The sequence below is a fragment of the Microtus pennsylvanicus genome, chromosome 1 (assembly GCF_037038515.1).
Source record: "Microtus pennsylvanicus isolate mMicPen1 chromosome 1, mMicPen1.hap1, whole genome shotgun sequence".
Classification (NCBI taxonomy): domain Eukaryota; kingdom Metazoa; phylum Chordata; class Mammalia; order Rodentia; family Cricetidae; genus Microtus; species Microtus pennsylvanicus.
In genome coordinates, this window is record NC_134579.1 from 220,855,694 (window position 1) to 220,878,701 (window position 23,008).

At 37.5% G+C, this 23,008-nt stretch overlaps 1 protein-coding gene across 1 annotated transcript; it reads left to right on the plus strand.

The window, feature by feature from the left end:
• The first annotated feature begins 1,104 nt into the window (after positions 1 to 1,104).
• Riok2 (RIO kinase 2) lies at positions 1,105 to 13,378 on the plus strand. Its single transcript, XM_075951810.1, has 10 exons — positions 1,105 to 1,233; positions 2,943 to 3,081; positions 3,746 to 3,862; positions 5,336 to 5,511; positions 7,837 to 7,925; positions 8,954 to 9,145; positions 9,689 to 9,781; positions 10,789 to 11,313; positions 12,390 to 12,486; positions 13,106 to 13,378. Exons 1-10 carry the CDS (start codon positions 1,168 to 1,170, stop codon positions 13,268 to 13,270), a joined length of 1,659 nt encoding a protein of 552 aa, XP_075807925.1. The 5' UTR covers positions 1,105 to 1,167; the 3' UTR covers positions 13,271 to 13,378.
• Positions 13,379 to 23,008: the final 9,630 nt, after the last annotated feature.

Below are 23,008 nucleotides of genomic sequence, written 5' to 3' on the forward strand. Positions count from 1 at the left end.
AGGTAGGGGCATAGAGATGCCAGAGGATTGTTCTTCTGTTTCGATTCCATGACTACTTTAGCTGTAAAGACATCGGACAACATAGCCTTCCTCTAAGATCTAGCATCTGATCCAGGAAAGAGCTAGCGTTCTGGATGGGGCAACATACTAGCACCACTCTTGAAAAGGAAGAAAGCAATACGTTGGTTCTTAAGGAGTGGGTTATGGGAAGAACTTGAAAGTATATAAATCTTAATACTTAACGTCAAGTTGGTATATAATACCCCCCAAAGAAAAACCAATTACACACCAATGACTGGAGATAAAGCAGATCATAACCCTAGACGATAGTATGTAGAACCCAAGCTTAACCTAAGAGCAGACCAAAAGATCTGCTGCTGACAGGCTTAAAATAAAATTCGTGAAGTCAGAAACACAAATACTGAACAGCCACACGGTTAAGCAGCTGCGGTCGTGAAGAAGGTACGGTATAAACACCTTTGTCTTGGGTACAGCCCCACGGTGACAGGTAGGCATAGCGCACAGCGAGGAGCTGCAAGTCTCCCATAAAGTCTTTCCATTGCTCCCGGACCCCCAGAAACAGCAAAGCGCGAGCTTCCTTTAGAAGCTGGCACCGAGAAGTACGGACAACAGCTTCGGTAACCGGTGCTGAGACCCGCGTCCCCGGTCAGCGGGGGCAGCTGCGGCCGGCGTCGCCTTCCTTCCAGGGGCTTTGCTGGCCTGGAGCCTCGGCTTGGCCATTTCCCTCCCTGACTTTCCTGCAGTGACTGCTCTAAAAGCAGGAGTGACCCAAAGTGACAAAATCTGCCCCTCCCCTAACCTGAGCGCTGTTGCTTCCGGAAGTGGAGCCCCATTTCCGGTTCAGGTCCTGGCAGCTCTGAAAAGTAACGTGGCATATTATGAGAAACAGTTGCAACCCGCCAGGTTAGGCTCGCGTTTTAAACAAAAAACATAAAAATACTGAATAATCTCTATTACGTGATTTTTTTTGTTCTAAGTCCAGAAAATAGAGCATTTTTCAATACCAGTTAAGCACGAGTTCTTACCTACTAACAGGAACCACAGATACAGAGCGCCTGCGCGGGTCCGCAGCCCGCGGAAAGCCCGCGAGATTACCCAGCTGCTTAGCGTGTTCGTGGTGCTCGTCGGTCCGGGAGCTCGGCAAGCATGGGGAAGGTGAATGTAGCCAAGCTGAGGTACATGAGCCGCGATGACTTCAGGGTTCTGACCGCGGTAAGAAGCCCACCTTTCTCGCCTATCCATCCCGGCGGCGTCCTCTTCCTGCTCCTCTAAAGTCGCTGGATGGAAGCTGAGCGTGAGGGCTCTGGTCTGTGGGTTGTGGCCGAGTTTGCGATCTGGGTAAAGGGGTCCAAGGTCTGACTTTCACTAAGCTTTTGTGGAAAAAGGTTTCTTTTCCTAAAGACTGCAAAGCCTTCCTTACCGCTCCTCGTTTTGCTTCAGAGGCTCTCGCGTCTCTGCTGCCCGGGAAACTTCAGTGATCCTTGGCCTCCAAAGTAGGCAGAGAGAGTCTTTGAGGGAGGCCTGGTAGGTTCCCAGTAATAGACTCAGCCACTTAATGTCTCCACTCAGAAAAACACACTTGTCCTGTTTTAGTAACAATTCAGGGTCTTCAATAGAATGCAAAACAGACAGGAGGTCCTGTCGCCAACCCCAAATGAGGGGTCTGTTACCTACAGGAGAAGTGTCCTTGGAGAGAGTTGAAATAAGAGCAAAAACCCAGAGATGGAAAAATCTTCAAACAAAGGAAAGGCCAGTGTAACTGTGTCTAATAGTTGAAGATGTACATGGAAAACGTGAGAACCAAATCATGTAGACTTGCCCTTTCAGGCCTAGTGAACATTACATATGGAAGCCAGTGAATGTTTTAATTGGGAAAATGACAAAATTTGTGTAGCTTTAATCTCATTGCACAGAGATCAGGACATACATCTAAGATTATAATAAGTCAGTCTTTATTTAGGAGTCACTGTGTTTTGGTAAGGAGAAGGACCATGTTACATAATAGGATATGTAATGTGAGTTGTCTGGTTCATATATTGTTTTAAGCCTTTGTAGTCAAGGTAGCATTTAAAGATTAATCTATCAAATGCAAGATCCATAATAAGTTTGGCATGCACTTTCTCCGATAGCTGCCTTAATTAACTTAGACTTATTCTTTAAATGGTATTTTAAAATAATGACTTTTCATCTCTTCTCAGTACATTCACTTATTTCCCAATGTCTGACAAAAAATAAAGTAGTCAAGAAGTGTATTAAAAGATTGGAGAAGCAGAAACAAAACTTTAAAAATGAGTTTAAAAGTCTTAAATGCTTAGTTATGGTGAGACTTCAGAGGAACAAATTGTTCCTCCATAATTTCTAAGGTCCCCAAGGAATTACCTAGTATTGGACGTAAGATTCCAGGTTCAGATTGGATGCTGCCAGTGTTGTCTTCCTTGCCCTCTTTACCGATGATCTCAATTATGCTTAATATCTGGAATATCTGTGGCTTTTAAGACAGGTGTGTAGGTATTAAGTATTTTATTATCAGCCATGTGTTTTTCAAGAATTAACAGTTTTTACTCTTGAAGTTAAGAGACATCAGTGATTAACTGTATTTATCAAGAAGGAATTTAGGTGGAGACAAAAATAACTGTATTGTAGAATTATAGTCATATAGTGCCTTAACCTTTTTGTTTGGCCAACAGTCCCCTAAGATCATTCTATCTAGTGACAGTGTAACCATGGTAATGCCTATTTATACATTTAGCTTACATTTTGCTTAACAGCACATTTCTCACTATCTGTTCCTGTTAGGCTACACATCTGAGGCTAGAGATCTCCTTAGCTGGGAAAGTTTCAAGAGGCTAATATCTTAGCAAGGTTTTAGTAGGCAAGGCTTTGTGTTGCTTATAGCATCATAATGATTCCTTTAATTTCAGGTTGAAATGGGCATGAAGAACCATGAAATTGTTCCCTGCAGTTTGATTGCTTCTATAGCCAGTCTGAAACATGGTGGCTGTAATAAAGTTTTGAGAGAATTAGTGAAGCATAAACTTATAGCTTGGGAACGTACTAAAAGTAAGTATTTTATGCTACTTTTTTTTTGTCAGTTTGCAGCTAATTGACTTTCTGTAGAGCCAACCTTCAAAGGACATGAAGTACAGGTTGCTTGATTAGACAACCACGAACTCACATGTTCTTCTGCCATATTGAATTGGTCAAAAACAATCACAGAGTCCACTCAAATCAAAGAGGGCAGATAAAGTAGCAAGAGCACACTATAGAGCAAAGAGGATAGTCATACAGTTACCATCACCTTTGGAAAATTCATCCACTCGCAGGTCTCTGGAGCATTTCTTCTCAAGCCTTCTGTGATGAGGGTTGAAGGTTTAAAAACCTGTCAGAGATCTTTTTATAAATATAAGAGAAAGTAGTTATTGGAAAAAGAGGATAATGGTTATATACAAAAATAGGCATAAATTCATGGTCAGGTCAATATAAAATATCCTGAACTTAAATACCTTTGTGTTTATGTGCATATCTTTCCACAGACCCTTAAACTGATGTCCATACATGAATCACACTTTAAGTAGTTCTGTAGTAGAGAAGAAATTGGGAATTTACAAGTTTGGGTAATTTATCTTTCTCTCGCTAAGACTTTGATCTTTAATGTTTGACTTGAGTTGATGTATCTTGTTGCTGCAGTACAACTAAATGATGTTCTTAACTAATTTTTTTCTAGCTGTCCAGGGCTATCGGTTGACAAATGCTGGTTATGATTACCTAGCTTTGAAAACACTGTCTTCTAGACAAGTAGTTGAATCTGTTGGAAACCAAATGGGTGTTGGCAAAGAGTCAGGTATGTACTAATAGTATTGTTGAAAGCATTGTCTTTGCTTAAGTTTTTATTTTTATTTTATTTGAGAAAACATTCTTTCATTTTGTTACATAGTCAAAGTTAACAGTAAGTCAGAAAGTTGATCGTTAAGCCAGTTTGTTACATTTGTTAACAGTAATTTAGTAGGGTATAATTACCTTCATAAATTTATTACTATCATTTTAGTAATACCAAGAATTGCCAGGGTTCATACATGCTAGCACATGTTTTGCCACTCAGCTACACTTCAGGCCCTAATATTCTTTTAATAGCTTACATCTTTGGTAAATATTGTATTTGCTCTTATTATATCCGATAACGTATGCATTTGTAATAATTAAAAGTGTGTTTCAAAAGAAAGTAATGGAAGATAGTAAGTATCAGTGCCACAGGTACATCATTTTGTCCCAGCAACGCAGAACCAAAGAGTTTAAAATACCATTGTATATTCATTTCCTTCCTCTGTGAGAGGTGAGGGACAAGAATAAAGACAGAAGGTGAGTCTTTGAACTATAGCCTCCTGTATACCGTTTTTGTTCTTTGCAGTCCTTTCTATCTAATTTATGGGTAAGCAAAATTAAACTTGGAAATCAATAATTATTAAGAAACCTACTAAAAAAGTTCCCTATGAGATTCTCTATGATTAGTGTGCCTTCTGTATTTATATATTAAGTTGTGGTGTGTAAGAAGTAATGCTAGGCTGGTTGGTGGTAGCACACGCCTTTAATCCCAGTTTCTGAGCAGTAGTGATTTTAGTTTCATTTATTCTTAGTTATGAGTAGTAATGTAAGTTCCTTTCTTTAGGTAGATACATTAAAGTTTAGTGCTTCAGTGGGGGAATTTTGAGGAACACAATTCAGTCCATAACAGGGTAGAAAGTGTATAAATTTTGTTATTGCCAAGTTTCAGAAATGTGTAGTGGTTTACATTCTGTCAATAAGGTATGGTAGCTTATTTTTAATATAAATTATTAAAATTTCTTAATGTACTTTGAATATTCTAAATGTCAGCATTACAAATAACTTACTTTGATAGTTGATAAATTACTTAGTAAGAAGATCACAGTTTACTTGCAGAATTAAATTCTAACTTACTGGTCGTAAAAGCAGTTGAATTGAACTTGTTGGAAGAGAAGATGTTAAATCCCTTTTCTTGGACTGAGAGTGTAATCATAGGATAGAGCACTGGCCTCTGTATGCAAGGTCTGTGTTGGCTCCCTAGCACAGTGAGTTTCACACAAATGCTTTCTCAATGAGCTGAATGATTGTTCTGACATAATGATAAAGGTAAGTACTGAGCATCTTTGAAAGCAGTAGTACCCTTTGGCTAAGTACATCTCTGCTATGTTTTACACAAGAAATATTAGGAAGATAGCAGATACAATGAAGACAGATAAACTGTTTAAACCACTGCAGTTACAGTGTCCTAACAATGCTTTTACAATTTTTGCTCTAGATATTTACATTGTTGCAAATGAAGAAGGGCAGCAGTTTGCACTGAAGCTTCACAGATTAGGAAGAACCTCCTTTAGAAATCTGAAAAACAAGCGTGATTACCATAAGCACAGGCATAATGTTTCTTGGCTTTATTTATCCCGTCTCTCTGCCATGAAGGAATTTGCCTATATGAAGGTATATTTTAATGAAAAAAGGTTAACCTCATTATAATCAACCATTACAAAGACCTTAATGACTCCCCACTCAGTTCCTAAGTCCACTTGAACCCTGTTGATTTTGTTCTTTTCCTGGTGGCTTCCTCCTCTTACGGCTTCCTTAATGAAGGTATTTTGTTGTTATTCCAGTTTATGTGTGTGACTATATAAATGTGTTTTTTATTGAAAGCAGTGTCTGGAAATTTTGTTTCAGATAAGTTGACTAGTGTTTTTCTTTAACATAATGAGAAAAATATTAATTTACATATTTGTATAATAAAATGGTATCTGTTACCTTTAAAAATAAGTGCCACATAGATTTTTAAAAATATCTTTAATACTTAAATATTATCAACAACCAAGTTTAATAGAAAAGTTATTCTGTCTGGTATGATTTGTTAGAATTTATTCATTGTTTTTAGTTTAGATTTTCCATTTTAATATGTATGTGTGTATAACTTGTAGGATTCACTTATTTCCTTCCATCATGAGTCTCTGGGATGGAAGGCAGGTCTATTATATAATGCCTTTACCCTCTGGGCCAGATGGCCCAGGTTTTAGTTTGATTTCTACATACAACAACAACAAAAAAAATCTTTTTAGTTGCTTTGAATTATTGTAGTGTGAAAGCAGCTGCTGCTTGTAAGCCCTATTTCTTAGAATAGTTTATATAATCTGATCCTTTATTTGTTAATAGTGGTAGAATTCTTAAGGCAGTATAAATAAGCAATTCTGATCCAGCGATTACCTTTTTTCTCTCTTATACTATAAGGAAGCATCTTGGCCGAAATCATTAGACATTTCCTCCAAACAGTGATGGATGCTTTTTAAGTATATTCAGATTGAAAGTACAGAAAGAGAACCGGGTTACACATAGGTGTTCTTAAATGCATTGATGTTTTCCCAAAAGGAAAAGACTAAGATAAAGCTGTGACTTGAGAGCTGCACTGTAACCTGAGCTCCAGACCAGTGGCTCTCAGCCACCTTTTAATATAGTTCCTCATGCAGTGGTGACCCCCAACCAAAAAATTATTTTTGTTTCTATTTCATAAGTGTAATCTTGCTACTGTTATTAATAGTAATATAAATATTTGTTTTTCCAGTGGTCTTAGTTGGCTTTCTGTGAACGGGTCCTTCAGCCCCCAAATGGGTCACGACCCACAGGTTGGGAACTGCTGTTCTAGACAAATGTTTATATAACCTAGGTTATAATATGTTCTCATGCTGCCGAGACTTGTTAAAACTGGTCTGTATTGATGTACAGCTCTTTAAAAATAGTAAACAAAAATTTCTGGGAATTATTTCAGTTCCTATCCACAGAAAGTAGTGGCTGAATAGAAAGCTTTTAAATTTAAGTACTGTGGTAATACAGGGTAAAGGACTCAATAGTTAGTGTAGACTGATTTAAAGTTGGGAAAATAACAGACACAAAGAAAAGTTTATATTTTAAAGTAAACGTGAAGAGAAAGATACTGAGAAGTGACTGGGAAGCTGGATGTGACTTTAAGGAAAGGATTTTGTGGAAGATCAAGTCTAGGCCAGGATATGAGTGGATGTGAGCCCTGTGTATAGGTGGTTCCGAAGTGACTGTCCTGGCTATACTTTTGTACTGGCTAGAAGAATTTGTACTAGACAGTTAAAAAGAACTTTGAAATCTGGGCAACAAAAATACAAAAGTTGTTCAAAATGAAATAAAATACTTACATCACTGTAGATACTTTTAAAATTATGTATTTGCACAAGCATCTGGTCTGATACTGGTCCATAGGTAAAGTATGGTGGTAGGAGATGGAACACTAGTGGAATAGTAGAAATACTGGCATTCCAGAGATCGGAGAGGAAAGGTCTGAATGGTCTAAGGTAGCATCTGTGTATACTTTTTGCTTACTGTATCACATGGTGTATTCTGGAGAGCTATATCAGTGATTACAGACTAAAATGCCTAACCTTCAGAATGACTTCTTATGCCAGAAAAATCAAAATTTGTTTCTATTGCAATATTGTGAGCACACATCAACAAGTGATAGGGACTTGAAAAGCAGAAAGGAAATGCTCTAAGGGACTTTATAGCTTTTTTTTCAGTAATCACAGTACAGAATATATAGTAATTGTACAATTTAAGAGGGAAAGTTAATTCAAAGAAATTTAAATTTATTTTTATGTATGACTAATTCTTGCAGTAAGTAAACTGCATTAAATACCCTTAGGTTGACTAAAATTTTGGGAAGCCTTGTTGTATAAAAATGCATTCTTCTTTTCTTTTAAAAAACAGATTTTATTAGCTTTTTGTACTTTTACATTTTAGGCATTGTATGAGAGGAAATTTCCAGTTCCCAAACCAATTGATTATAATCGCCATGCAGTGATCATGGAACTTATTGATGGCTATCCCCTGTAAGTATTCATTAAGCTTGAAAACATGGGTTTTAATAAATAAATTTAAGGTTCATGTTTTTAAGTAAAACTTACTAAGTTTTTGGAATGTAAGAGTTAGGCAAAAAATATGTTGAAAACTCAGTTTTATTCAGTTCATCATCTCTGCTATTTGTGAATTAGTTTGTTCAGTATTTATGTTATATACCAATACTTTCAAGTTCAACAGTGAACAAAAAAAGTTCCTGCCCTCAAACTGAACAAGGAAATACATAGTATATCTAGTGTGTTAATAAACTCTATTGATAAAGATCAGTGAAGACTGGAGGTAGGAAATTCCTATTTAATATAAGATAGGAAAGTGTCATTCACGGGGTGGAATCTTAGGAAACTAGCTAAGGCAATATTCCAGGTAAACGAAGGGCTTTGGTCCTTGTGTGTTCATAGCTGTGGTTGGAGAGAAAACAAACCAGAGTGACTAAGGTGGGGTGGGCAGGAGGAAGTCAGGGAATAAAGTTAGGAAACGCACAGCAGTCCAGGCAATGATAATATCTTTAACAATAGTCATAAAGAAAATGAAAAATGCTCAGGTTCTACAGGTAGCAACATGAGTTATTTTGGGATTGAATCTGAATGTGAAATAAGTGAGAAATTAATGATAATAAGGACTAAAATCTGAAAGACATGCTACCTGACAGTTAAGTGAAGAAAGTGTTTCAAGGAAAGAAGTCAGCTGACTAGAAATGGAAATGACTAAAAAAAAACATAGAAGAAATTGTCTTGAACTGTTTTTTTTTGTCATGAGGTGGAAGGAAATCTGTTGAAGGTCGGATGAGTCCTATTTAAAAAGAGTTGAACCGTAAGGAAGATGTGAGAAAGGAGTGGCAGACAGACGGGACCGTGGCAGTGGGTGGTCTTTCAGTGCTTGAGACACGGATCTGATGAGAATGAGGAGGAAGCTGGGAAGGTTGGGAAGTGAAATGCATTTTTATATTCATTAAAATCATGAACATGTACAAATAATCTATTTATAATTTCCTTACTTTTAGGTGTCAGATACATCATGTTGAAGACCCTTCATCAGTTTATGATGAAGCTATGGACCTAATAGTCAAACTGGGAAATCATGGGCTGATTCATGGAGATTTCAATGAATTCAATCTCATATTGGATAAAGATGACCACATCACCATGATTGACTTTCCACAGATGGTTTCCACTTCCCATCCAAATGCTGAATGGTATGTGCTAAAACTGGTTCTAGTTGTGTATATTTTGTGTATCATAGAATAGTTTTTATTCATAATTTTCCAGTTTTCTATTTAGATTAGTAAATTGTTTCAATGATGGAATTTTGGTTTTTTTATATCTGACTACACTAGAATTTTCCCCATAAGAGAATCTTTACTACTCAGTATTTTAAGGTAGAAAAAAATATATTTAGATTCAACTTTAGACCTTTTCATTATGCTTATCTTGTGTGTTCAAGCTCTAATATATAAACTACAATGAAGAAAACAGAAGAATTTTACTTAACATTCAAATCAAGCTTTCTTAGCCATGGAGCCAATTTATTCCAACAGGACTTTAAGAAATCAGAGAAGCTAGGTGGTGGTGGTGCATTATTTAATCCCAGCACTTGAGAGGCAGAGGCAGGCGATCTCTTGTGAACTCAAGGCCACCCTGGTCTACAGAGTTGGAAAGGTTATATGTCCTGTACAGAAGTAGATAAATAGACAGTAGATAGAAAAGACAGCATTAAAAACAAATGTTTACTTTTACAGGTATTTTGACAGAGACGTTAAATGCATTAGAGAGTTCTTCATGAAACGTTTTGGCTATGAAAGTGAACTCTACCCAACCTTTAGTGACATCAGGTTTGTACTGCCTATAATGATTGAACTCCTTTGATAGATTTATTTGCTTAATTCTAAAGTTAATTGTTTTGTCTGAAATTACGTCTAGACACACAACACGTAGTTGCTGTTGAGTTTCACCGCTCTATAGTACATGAATGAAACTTGAAGATTTGAAAATACTTGTCGTCAGTCCATTAAGATGCTACAGTTGAACTTTTTGGATTTGAATTTATTTTCTTATGAAGTCTACTCTTTTCATTGTATTTTGAATGTTGTATCAAATGTTCATAAGAAATCAGGTGACAAATCTTAGTGAAAATGGTGTTTTGTTTTTTAAGATTTTACTTTTTATTTTTAATTATATGCATTTCTTGGTTAGGGTTTTAACTTGTGATAAAATACCATGACCAAAAGCAGCTTAGGGAGGAAAGAGTTTATTTGACTCACGTTACAGTCCTTCATGAGGGCAATCCAGGGCAGAGGGACCTTGAGACAGAAACTGAAGCAGAAGCCCTGGAGGAGTATTGCTTATTGGCTTGCTCAGTTTACTTTCTTAAACCTCCCAGGACCACCCAGTTTGGGGAGACGCTATTCTAAGTGAGCTGGGCTCTCTCGCTTCAATCATGAATTAAGAAAATGCACAAGCTTGCTTGTATACCAATGTAGTGGGTACATTTTCTCAATTGAGGTTCCCTCTTTCCATAGGGTGTAAGTTGACAACAGGCTACCCAACACATATAAGTGCAAGTACCAACAGAGAGCAGAGAGCGTGAGATCTGCAGCTGGGTGGGTGCTAGGAACCAAACCACCTTCCACTAGAAAAGTGATGAGCCATGCCTCCATCCTTGTGGTTTTTTTTTCCAAATTATGTATATTTTTTAGTTAATATTTCTCTACTGGTTTTATACACTTTTAAGGTATTTCCTGGTTTGAGATTTGTTGTTAAGATTCATCATTTATTAGAGTGGTGCTGTTCATCTTAGAGATCTTCTTTGTTCTTCGATGCTGGTACCTTCTTTCCCTAGGAGGGAGGATTCTCTTGACGTTGAAGTCTCCGCCAGTGGTTACACAAAAGAAATGCAAGCAGATGATGAACTGCTACATCCAGTAGGTCCAGATGATAAAATTCCTGAAACAGAAGAGGAATCTGACTTCTCGTTCTCTGATGAAGAGGTATTAGAAAAACACAAACTTTGTACGTCAGAAATGGAAAATGAACTGAACCCAGTAGATGAATCAGATGGCGACTGTTGCTCCTCATCTGGAGACCTCAAGCAAATAAAGGAAGATAGTTTATCAGAGCAGAGTGCTGATGTTTCCAGCTTTGAAGTGACTGAATTAAATCAAGCTTTAGAAGAAATGAAAGGTCAGGTTCTTGCCCCCAGTTCTGTTACTGGGTTTCCTGAGGAGAGCAATAATACTGACAATGATACCAGACATGATGGCCAGGCAGGTCAGTGGAAAAGCCTTGCTGACTCTGAAGAGTGTGAAGATGGGTGCCCTGAGCTGATTGCCTTGTCGTCATTGAACAAGGAGTTCAGGCCTTTCAGGTATAGATTCTTGTTTTCTTTTTGCCTTTAATCTTGAGATCAGTATGTTCTTTGATTCTGATGAGGGAACATATTTGAAAAAGACCAAATGCTATGACATAATTGTGCTGTTCCATCCTGTGTAAAATGAAAGCTTTTTCATATTGAAACAAATTTGTCTCTTCAATTGATCTGATTCCAAATAGTCCATTGACTAAATGTCACAGGTTTCTGTCTTTAACTAAAACCAATGACTTCATAGAATTAATGCAGCTCACTTAATAAATAGAACTGTTTCTAGACACGGTAAGTTGTTCTGCTTTCTTAATACACTTATTGTGTGAAGATAAAGTCACTTCCTGCCAAGTTCAATTGAACCCAGGTTCAATTCCCAGGACCGACATGGTGGAAGGGGAGAACTGACTCCTGCAAATTGTTCTCTGACCTCCATGTACATGCTGTGGCGTGTACCATACAGAAAGATAAATGTAAGTTTGAAAAATAGATATTCTAGAAAAATACTGGCTATCAGAAGTTCATATTTTCTTATACATTACTTATATTAAAATATTGCGCATTGAAAGGCATAGATGTATCAATGATTATACTTTTCATTATGCTTTATAGGGCAATTTCAGAGTACTTCTGTCTATGGCTGGGCATGGTGGTACATACCCTTGCACTTCTACTTGAGGTCTGAGGTAGGAGGATCAGCCTTGGCTACAAATAAGGCCACCTGTCTCAGAAAGAATGGGAATATTATATCTGTCTGTAACTATGTCTGCTTTTGTTCTGAAGGTAGCAAGAAAGACACTCAGAGTGCGAGAAATAGATTTATATCATTTAGTGAAAAACACTAATGAATTGTGGGAAAATGATAAATTTCAGTTATTGAAACATTCTCTTTGGGAAAGTTTGATGGTGACTTGTCAGGCATTTCATGAATGTTCCAAGTACAGTGGACTGAGTTAAAGTAGTTTCACTTTATGCTTTCATAAATAGAATTCTGAGGCATTTCATCATAAGCTTCACTGCAAAATATACAATTTAATTTAATTAACATAAACTGTGTATTTTTTGAATTTTGGTTTTTCTAGAGATGAAGATAGCATGAAGAGTGTTCCTCAGCATAGAACAAGAACTCTGAGTGTTACATCTACAGGCAGTATCCTAAGCTGTTCAACAATTCCTCCAGTAAGTTTTACGCGTATACCAGCTGTTTGGGCCAGTGCTGTGGGGAGAGTAGTGAACTTAGGTACTGTGGAAGTTTCAGGTCATTTAGATATTTGGATCTCATATGTTAATGCTATAAAATTAACAGCATTCAGTTTAGCAAGAGAGGCAAGGGTTCACTTTTACCTGGAATAAGCAGTTTCCAAGGATAGGTCAACATAAGTATTTTAGATCCAGATGGGAGTTTGTATTTTTCCATGTGATTCATCTGGTTTGGTTTTTTTTTAGTGGTAAATTTTTTAGTGGGGATTTGTACAAAAGCAAAAGGGCCTTTAATTACAAAATCGTGTCTGCCTTTACCAAGAAGGAGTAGTTTTCGTCTTGGTTTCCCCTCTGCTCATGTTGACCACTAGGTGGCACTCTGGTGATTTGTAACTTAAACTATTATGCTACACTGACCCCTTTGGCTGTATAATTTGTATTTAAGTTTTCCAACAGCTTCTCCTTGTTTATCTACTGTAAAAATTTATCTTCAACATTGTAAATTGGAAAGATACTAGCAATGTAAATCTTTGCTTTAATGAGTTTCTGCTTCTTATCCGAATGGTTATTAGTGATACTAACTATAAAATCTTTCCAGGAGCTGGTGAAGCAGAAGGTGAAACGTCAGCTGACAAGGCAGCAGAAGTCAGCTGCCCGACGCCGGCTACAGAAAGGAGAAGCCAATGTGTTTACCAAGCAGCGCAGGGAAAACATGCAGAATATTAAATCTAGTTTGGAAGCAGCCAGCTTTTGGGGAGACTAATATATTTCTGATATATATATATAACATATATATATAATTGTATTTATCCACCTTTGATCAGTGGCCAAAGCCACTATATATAGAAATAAACTCTACTTAAACTATAAAGTTGGTTTCCAGAGACTAATTAATAGTATTTCTGCTAAGCATTATTTTTTTTAAGTTTTTCAAATAACTGTTAAATCTAAAGTAATTTCTTAAATATAACTTCATTAGCAATATTTGCAAACTGTATCATTTTTATTTCTACCTTAAACAGATGCAGGTTCTGACTTTACATGTAATAATAGAGCAACTTAAATCAAGCTGTAGTTTTCTCTTCCTTTCTCCTTCAGTCAGTCACTGATGAGTTGGTTTTAGGATTATATGAGACAACATACAATTATTTGGCCATTGGAGTGAATTGACCCCCTTCTGTTAATTTAGACTTCAGTAGTAGAGATAAGTCAGTAATGGATAATCAGCCTTCAGTCTATTCAATGCTGTTTTCATTAACTGTGTAGTCATGGGAAAGAGACTTCAGATAGCCCTACCAGAATTCAGCTTTTCATCAGGTTTGAGCAGTGTGGCTAATGGAGGTGGAAGAAAGAAGGAATGAAGAATGAAATGCTCTTTCTCATTTTCTTACATGCATGACTCCAGAATGTGTGCACACCTCAGTATTAACAAGTATTTAGTACAGGAAAGAAAATATAAACCATGTTTCATTCCTCAAGCATAATCTAATTCAGAAGGATAGAGATGCATGTAAACAGACCGGTAATAGAAGAGCCTCTTCAAGAAATGACCACCAGATGGCAGTATGTGCCAGAAGTGACCAACAGAATGCCTAGAGTGATAAATAGAAGAAATACAACAAATGTTTTTCCATGATAAAGACATCAGATTCCCTTTAACCTAAGTGAAATTAATGCTTCTGGCTATTTGCAATAGATTGTTATCTAAATTCATTTAAATATTTGGATATAGGTATATATCAGATACAATTTCTTTGAAAGTTATACTAATTTTGGAAGTGTTGACATAGTCCTGCTTTAAACTTTAGTTGTTTCTTTAAGCTGAGGTACTCCATTTTTATACTTTGCCAAAAGTATTTTTATAACATAAACTAGTGTTGAAGACAGCTTAATAAGACCACAGAATGTTTATTTTGGAATACCTTTTCTTGATATTCAAAGTGTTGAAAGCAAATTGGGAATAGAAGTGTATGACCTCATCTTGGCTTTACTCCATTGGCTGAGTTGACTTGAATACCTACTATATAAAAAGCTCATTTCTATTTGATAAAATTAGAAGACAGATTTACATGGTTCTTACCCTTAATAGTCTAAGATTTCAAGTGACCTACCAAACAAATTCAAATCAGAAATAGAGGCTTTAACCTAACTGGACAAAGATTTGTAGAAGCTGTTAAAGCTTTAGTACTAAGTGATAAGGGATTTGAATTTTGGAGGTTTTGTTTTATTTGGAAACGAAGATCTGATTGCAAGAGGTTTTTTGTTATTTTTAAGATTGGGGGTGAGGGGTATCTTTCCGGACAAGTTCTAACGTACATGTTTCAAACTATCTGTAGCCAACAAAATGCTAAACTCTACCTATTCCTAATGCATTAAATCTGTATGTTGTAAGTAAATACTTCTGGGGGATCAGGATGTGCAAGACCTTGTTTGATACACAGCAGAGTTGGAGATAAGTCTAGGGTTTCCAGTTTTAATTTATTTATTTATTAGAGATTTCTGCCTCCTCCCAGCCACCGCCTCCCATTTCCCTCCCCCTCCCCCAGTCAAGTCCCTCTCCCTCATCAGCCCAAAGAGCAATCAGGGTTCCCTGCCCTGTGGGAAGTCCAAGGACCACCCACCTCCTTCCAGGTCTAGTAAGGTGAGCATCCAAACTACCTAGGCTCCCACAAAGCCAGTACGTGCAGTAGGATCAAAACCCATTGCCATTGTTCTTGAGTTCTCAGTAGTCCTCAATGTCCGCTATGTTCAGCGAGTCCGGTTTTATTCCATGTTTTTTCAGACCCAGGCCAGCTGGCCTTGGTGAGTTCTCGATAGAACATCCCCATTGTCTCAGTGTGTGGGTGCATCCCTCGCTGTCCTGAGTTCCTTGCTCGTGCTCTCTCTCCTGCTCCTGATTTGGACGTTGAGATTTCTGTCCGGTGCTCCAATGTGGGTCTCTGTCTCCTTTCATGGCCTGATGAAGGTTAATATCCAGGAGGCAGCTCACAACTGTCGCTAACTCCAGTTCCAGGGGATCTGACCCCTTCATACTAATGCATATAAAATAAAGTTCAATAAATTTTAAAATAATCATAGTTCAATGGACACCACAGTTGTGTGATAATCAAGAATGTGAGAATAACTCTAAAGCCCAGAGAACTTAGAAAAATAGCATTTGCAAAGATACTTAGTATCATATTTTTAGGTCTCTTGTCTTAGTATTGTAAATTGTAGATACTAATGTCATCAAAACATGTTAAATTGCTTAAAAGATAAAATTAAATGGAGGAAGTGCTTTATTGAGAAAAGTACTTCCTGTGCAAGCATGAAGACCTAAATTTCGATCTTTAGCATCCATGTAGAAAAGCACATACTGCTCTGCATGTCTGTAATTCCAGGGCTGAGATGGTGAGGGTTCACAGGTAGGTGGGTCCCCGGGACCCTCAATAAGGTAAAGAGCAATAGAGGAAACTGTTGACCTCTAGCTTCCACATGTGCACAACACACACAATTTCATAACATGATAAGTCGTGTCAGTGTAATTCCTTAAAGTACGCTTTATAATATAAATTAGTTATATGATTATCACAATATATGCCTCCCTTTAAAAGGAAATGACTGTGACTATTTGATAATTTAATCTTTTTTTTAATTGAGAAAAAAAATTTCCGCCTCCTCCCAGCCTCCCACTCCTCCCCCCTCCCCCCCTCCTCCCCCCTCTCCCCACTCCTCCCCCCTCTCCCCACTCCTCCCCCCACTCCTCTCCCCCTCCTCCAGTCTGAAGAGCAGTCAGGGTTCCCTGCCCTGTGGAAAGTCCAAAGTCCTCCCCCCTCCATCCTGGTCTAGGAAGGAGAACATCCAAACTGGCTAGGCTCCCACAAAGCCAGGACATGAAGTAGGATCAAAACCCAGTGCCATTGTCCTTGGCTTCTCAGCAGCCCTCATTGTCTGCCATATTCAGAGAGTCCGGTTTTATCCCATGCTTTTTCAGTCACAGTCCAGCTGGCCTTGGTGAGCTCCAATAGATCAGCCCCACTGTCTCCGTGGGTGGGTGCACCCCTTGTGGTCCTGACACGAAGGTGAACCCAAAGAAAAACATATAGCTATCCTCCTGGGTATGAGAAGTAGACAAGATTGATAATTTAATCTTAAACACTGCTATAAATCTATAGTTTGTCCTATTTTAAGAGGTAAAGGGGGGGGGAGTATGTTTTTCCTACATCCATTTTCCAAAAGCTTGCTAGTGTAAAGTTACCAGGGAAAAGATACGTGGTGTTTTAAGATACAATTTATAATTGATCACCTCATCTGGGTTTGGAAAGATAGGACTAGCACACCAACCTTATGACAGAAGGACGATTCTACTTAAGAGCCTGGTATCAAACTGATGAGCAAATTTCAAAAATCTAAGTGGGGGTGGGCAGTATTCTGGGGAAGGTAATCTGGAAGGGAGATTTGGTTGAATAGATAGACTGAAAAAGACAGCATGCAAAGGAGGAAGTCATGCAGAAAATTTGGAAGGCAGAAGTATAGTGTGATTGCTGTGCTGTAGTCAAAAGGGACCAGATCACAGATATCTTCTGTGGAATGGAAAATGATGCATTAGTGGAAAAACAACTAGGTTTCAAGCAGCACAGTAACTTCATTTTAAAGAGAATTAGGTGAGACTCATTGACACTTGTCAATGTTAAGAATGATTTGAAAAGAAACTGGACTGAAATTTAAAAGGCAGATATGTTGTGGAAACAGGGTCTAGTCTATCATACCAAGGTTATAGAGATTCTCTGTGACCTCATTTTAATTGTAACTGTAAACAAATATCTTCAAATACCAAATTTCTTCCCTGAAGTTGGAGTAGGAGAGCTTTCTATGTGTTACTTTCATTGGTCAAATAAAGAAACTGCCTTGACCTTTTGATAGGACAGCAGCTTAGATAGGCAGAGTATACTGAACAGAGTGCTGGGAGAAAGAAAGCAGAGTCAGGCAGATGCCATGATTCTCCAGCCTGAGATGGACGTAGGTTAGAATCTTCCTGGTAAACCATGACCCCATGGTGATACACAGATTACTAGATATGGGTCAAAGCAAAATGTGAGAGTTAGCCAAGAAAAGGCTAGATATAATGGGCCAGGCAGTGTTTAAATGAATACAGTTTCTGTGTTATTATTTCCTGGGCTAAGCTAGCTATGCGGGAGCCGGGCAGGATGAAAAGCAAACCTGCTCACCTTATCACTACATGAAGTTACAGAATGAGTAAGGTTGTGAGAGGCTTGATGGCAGGATGGAACTGATGAACAATGAAAAGGCAAATTGCAGGACAGCTGATTTTGGGTGGTTTAGAACTTGTTCCTGATTAGGGTCTCTGTAGAGTCACTTGGCACCACACCTGTCTTACCTCACAGGCACGAAGTGCAAGGAGACAGTCTATACAACCAGATTTTGATGTCTATCCTGCCGTACTCACTTTTTACGAAGCAAAGCCTTTTTTTATATTACATATCCATGAAAAGCCCATCTCAATAGAAATAGAACATTCTCAGAGTTTGGGGATAAGGGGGGGCAGGAGGGAGCACTTTCTCCCTGAGCTCAAAGTCACCCAGGTATTTTTAGAGGAACAGAAGAATTTATTATTTTGTACTTTGGACTGTCTCCAGTTTACAACTTGTGGGAAAATAGGATCCCTTCGTATGCAGCTTAATATTCCTCCTTAAACAGATTTTGAAAAGGCATAGTTCTTTGTCAGCAGAATGCTTGCTAATGCAGTACTCTGGTCACAACAGGAAGTATGTGGAAATTATAGTTTACAGTGTGAAATGGAAAAGCATGAGGCTTTTATCTTAATGTAAGCACATCTATAAGTAGCTGGAATTGAATTAAGTGTCTACTTATGATGCAACCTTTACAGGAAACTTCATCTAAAATAGATGGAGCTGTGAAATTACTGGTTGCTGGAACCTGGCATCATCAAATCTTATAGTTAAGTCATTTGAAACCAATATAAACTTTCCTGTGTTTGTTTTAACCTAATACTTTTTCTCATATTCTACATATTTAAAATTACTCATTAGTTTTGCAAAATCTAAACATTCTGCACAACTATACCTATACCAACATGATTTTTTAAAAAATGGTGTCTCAGCCCCCAGCACTCTCTGTGGAAGACCCACCTCCATCCTCTTCATTTGAGAAGTGGCTCAAACACTACTGGACTTCAGTAGTCTCTTCACAGACAAAGCATATCACTCCATAGCCACATCTGTGTCAATTTTTTTTCAAGCAACCAACTGTATAAATCTCAGTCCTGGAGGGGAGGTTTGAGAGAAATGGAAGGACAGGAACTAATAATTAGATAAACTTTGAAAGAAAATATCATAATAAAAGCCATTGGCAAAATCTACCCCATAAACCAAAATTTTTAAACTATCAATTTCAAGACATGAATTGTTCTGGAATTCAGCCAGCCACCATTAAAGTATCAGTTCAGTTTTCACAGACACATATTTAATGACCAAATGGCCTGACATCATTATCTCCAATCTTATAAAATAGAACAGCCAAATTCTTCCAGCTTTAAACAATTCCAAGTTTATATCAAAGCTGTTAACCTGTGAGCTAAACCCTCCCTGATATCCTTGACCTGTAAAGTACTTCTTAAAGAATAAACTGTGCTTCTCTTGGAGTCCAAATTCTAAGAAAGGGCTGGGCAATTGGACATAAAAGACGGTAAGAACCCACAGGTCCATGCAGGAACCCCAAATATATTCACCAATCAAGGGGCTCTGATAAGTGAAAACTTTATTGTGTTTTCTGGCTATGAAGGTGAACTCAGATATCCCTAACAACTTTGTAACTGCTTTTTACAAATCTTTATATAAAATGAAGAAATATCCATCTCCTTACTCTGCAGATGGGATATTCATTATTTCTCTATTAACCATGTGGTCCAACAGTTACTTATTATTGACAATTCCCTAATGTGCTTGAATTATCAATGGATGAAAAGTCAAGTAAAATTATACTATGTTACTTGTGTTTTTAAACTTTTGTCTGTAGAAAATGTCAAATAATTACTTTTCCAGCTGTCTCTCATAAACGCCTTCATACAAGCATCTCTTTGATCTCCTCCCAACAGACAATAAATAAACTCTGAGAAGTCCATTCACCTCTTTCAGTCACTAAAGCTGGTGCTTAGCAGCCACTCGTCCTTCCTCCTGGCTGGCCTTTTTCTGAGAAAAACTGACAGAACCTCAACAAAGTTAACGTCTGATTCTTCTTCTTTCCCCTCCCACCCTTCCTGGGAAACAATGCTAATCATGACTTCAACCTCTTGCTGGATTCCATTTCACCTTTTAAGTTCCCCCTCTACATCTTCTGTCAGTTTCTGTAAACGATTCATTCTGTCTTAACATTTTAACCCCATGCCTTTGATTCTTCTTTATTTCATCTATTTTGTCATAAACTTTTCAGCATCAAGGCATAGACAGATAAGTAAAAAAAAATTATTTCAGGGAAGATAAGCATCCTAGCCATCACTTTTATATCTCATTTTTTTAAATAAATGTGTAATGAGTTAGCTTAAACTAAGTATGCTATTAAGACAAGGGAAATGAACTTTTTTAAACAGCAAAGTTGCTTCCTCATGTTCTCTGTCCCATCTCCCACCCCAACCCACTCGTGGTCCTCTTATCATCTCCTCCCACCCCGAGAAGGCTGGACTGTTCATAGATTCATTGAAGCTCTTTCTTTTATCACTGGGGACTGAGTTTTATCACTGAGCATATTAGTTAAATGCCATTTCTCATCCTTTAAATTAGTACCCTCACAGAGTTTGTTAGAACATGATTTTCTTTACTGTAGTCTTTTACCATTTCGGTAGGCAGAGACTGCTCATTCATTTCTCGACTGCTCAGACCCAAATAATCACACAGAAATGATATTAATTACAACACTGTTTGGTCTATTAGCTCAGACTTCTTGTTAACTAACTCTTACATCTTAAATTAGCCCATTTCTATCAATCACTGATCACTGTGAAGCTATGGCCTACTGGTAAAAGTTCTGGGGTATCTGTCTCCTTCAGCAGCTACATGACATCTCTTTGATTCCACCTACTCTTTATATATCTCTATTCAGATTTCCCACCTGGCTGTACTCTGCTAAGCCATTGGGTGAAACAGCTTTTTTTATTAACCAGTGGTAATAAAACAAATTCATAGTATAATAGGGGAATCCCACATCATCTCCCCTTTTCTGTCTAAATAAAAGAGAAGGTTTTAACTTTAACAACATAATATTTACATATAACAAAACAGGTATCAAGCAAGAATTATAATTACAATATTTTTGTGAGTCTAAAGTTTCATATCTAATTCTTCATCACAACTAAGGAAAACTATAACTATCTGTCTTCAGTTCTTCAAAGATCCCAGAAGGAAATCATATTACCTATGAAAACAGGAAGTAAATTGTAAGCAACTTCCAAAACTCTAAATTGACAGAGACATCTAGCCACCTGGACAGTTACCCAGTTTTTCTGTACCATTTGGGGCATCCATCTTCAGCCTACAGGCCCATAGTATCCAGCAGACTTTTTTATAAAGCAGGAAATTTGAAAGGCTGTTTCACCTATGTTGGCAGTATCAGTCACCTTCTTTTGTATCCTTCAGAATGTCTGGCAGTTTCTTATGTGAAACAGAAACCCTGAAGGACCATCCTGTCTTTTGGAACATTTAGCAGTCACTTTTCTGTGGGTCATATATGTCCAGTTCATATAGCACACCATTAAACAGTCCAGGCAAGAGCAGTTTCTTGCCCAAATGGCTAGCCTTGTCACATTAAAGGCAAATTTCATAATGAGCTTTTTCAAAACCCATCAATCTCTATAAAAGTTATTGGTGCTGCCAGAAGCAGACATATCTCACTGATGAGAAAAGTCTAAGTTCTTAAAACATTTTAAATGCCATATTCCATAGGTCTTTGAAGTGTTGAAGATTCTTTAAGTGAAATAATATATCTCTATATATCTAGAAGACCTAACTAACATGACTACAACTTTGACTATTACAAATTACTACCTATTAATCTGCAATTTTTAATTATACATTACATTTTTAAATGAGCTGTCCAAACACAATACTTTAAACAAGAACAAAAACACATATAACAAAATTGTGCCAATAAACTATAAAGTTGTATCAATAAACCAAAGTGCATATCAATGTATTCATCTCTATATCATATCTCCCTTGTTTGTTTTTTTAAAGAGATTGACTGTGACCATTAACAATTTATACCCAACCCCTTTTAAATGAAGACAAACATTTATAAATGATCATTTTGGGAATTTGGGCATAGTTTTCCCCAAACTGCATCCTGCTTTATGTTGGGTGAAATATTTTTAGGGGTTCATGGAAACATTTCAGAGGGATCTTGTTCCATTAAACCACACTAGCCTGGAAGGAATCCACAGGTTCTCATCTTCTGTAGAGACCAAAGCAGAATCTCTTTTCCAAAGCAACATATCCCTTAGACCTAAATTTTGAAGTCAAGATACCTTTATGTTGGTTTAACTTAGCAAGCTCCAGAATCACATGTCTCTCTGCAATCAAAAAATTTGAAGAAAACACAATAATATACATGATCCAGATTGTCTGTGTACATTCCATCTTTACATGGCTTATTTTTCTTTACCCCTTTAATCATGACTGTCTGTACTCCTTTATATTACTTTTACTGTCTCTTTAAAGTCTTTGTTTTATTTTTTAACTGTCTATATTCTTTTTCTTCACTTTCCCAAGCCTATGTGCATTTATCCAAAACTGTAACCTATTTAGAGGTTTGTCTATGTCTGAATCTGTCTTATTGCATATCTGTAATCATTTTCTGATCAGGAGTACTTTTTAAATGGTAAGCAGCTTAGCTGCAGCATCCCTGGATGCTGACTGCCTCTCTTGGCCTTTCAATATGGCAGAGGTACATTTACTTCAACTCTAAGATTCATGCTCATTGCCCCAGCTCCAGGGGTGCAGCAGATCTATGTCACCATTAATCAACTTGTAGTACTCTGCTCACAAACCCCATTCAAATTCTTCATAGCCCGACCTCTCAAAAGAGCCAGAGTCATTTGTTTGTGCTGCCATTACAAACCAGGAAGCTATTTCTTTTCTTTTTTTTCATCACAAATAAGACTTTATTTGTCACTATTAAAAATCTGTATTTCACACAGATTCTTGGACTGGTGGTTCATATCCATCAGCTCATTCAACCTTAGCACCTGTCTCATCACCAGTAGTTTTTCCAGAACTACCACCATCACCATGGAGCTCCATGAGTTTTCCCAATTCAAAGTTGGGTTTCTTCAGCATTTTTACTTTCCTAACGAAGACATCATGAAGAGGACAAATGGGCTGGCAAGCCTTTTCTATGTCTTTCCCAATGCTGTCTGGAATCAGTTTATTAACCACTTCCTTCAAGTCATTTGTCTGCACCTCTCAGGTCATGATCTCCATCATCTTCTTCC

Excerpts from the sequence above, each read along its gene's own strand:
- Riok2 (XM_075951810.1), top strand. The coding sequence starts at position 1,168 with ATGGGGAAGGTGAATGTAGCCAAGCTGAGGTACATGAGCCGCGATGAC. Across the intron at positions 3,082-3,745 it reads AGCTTGGGAACGTACTAAAA|CTGTCCAGGGCTATCGGTTG; the intron begins GTAAGTATTTTA and ends ATTTTTTTCTAG. Across the intron at positions 5,512-7,836 it reads AGGAATTTGCCTATATGAAG|GCATTGTATGAGAGGAAATT; the intron begins GTATATTTTAAT and ends TTTACATTTTAG.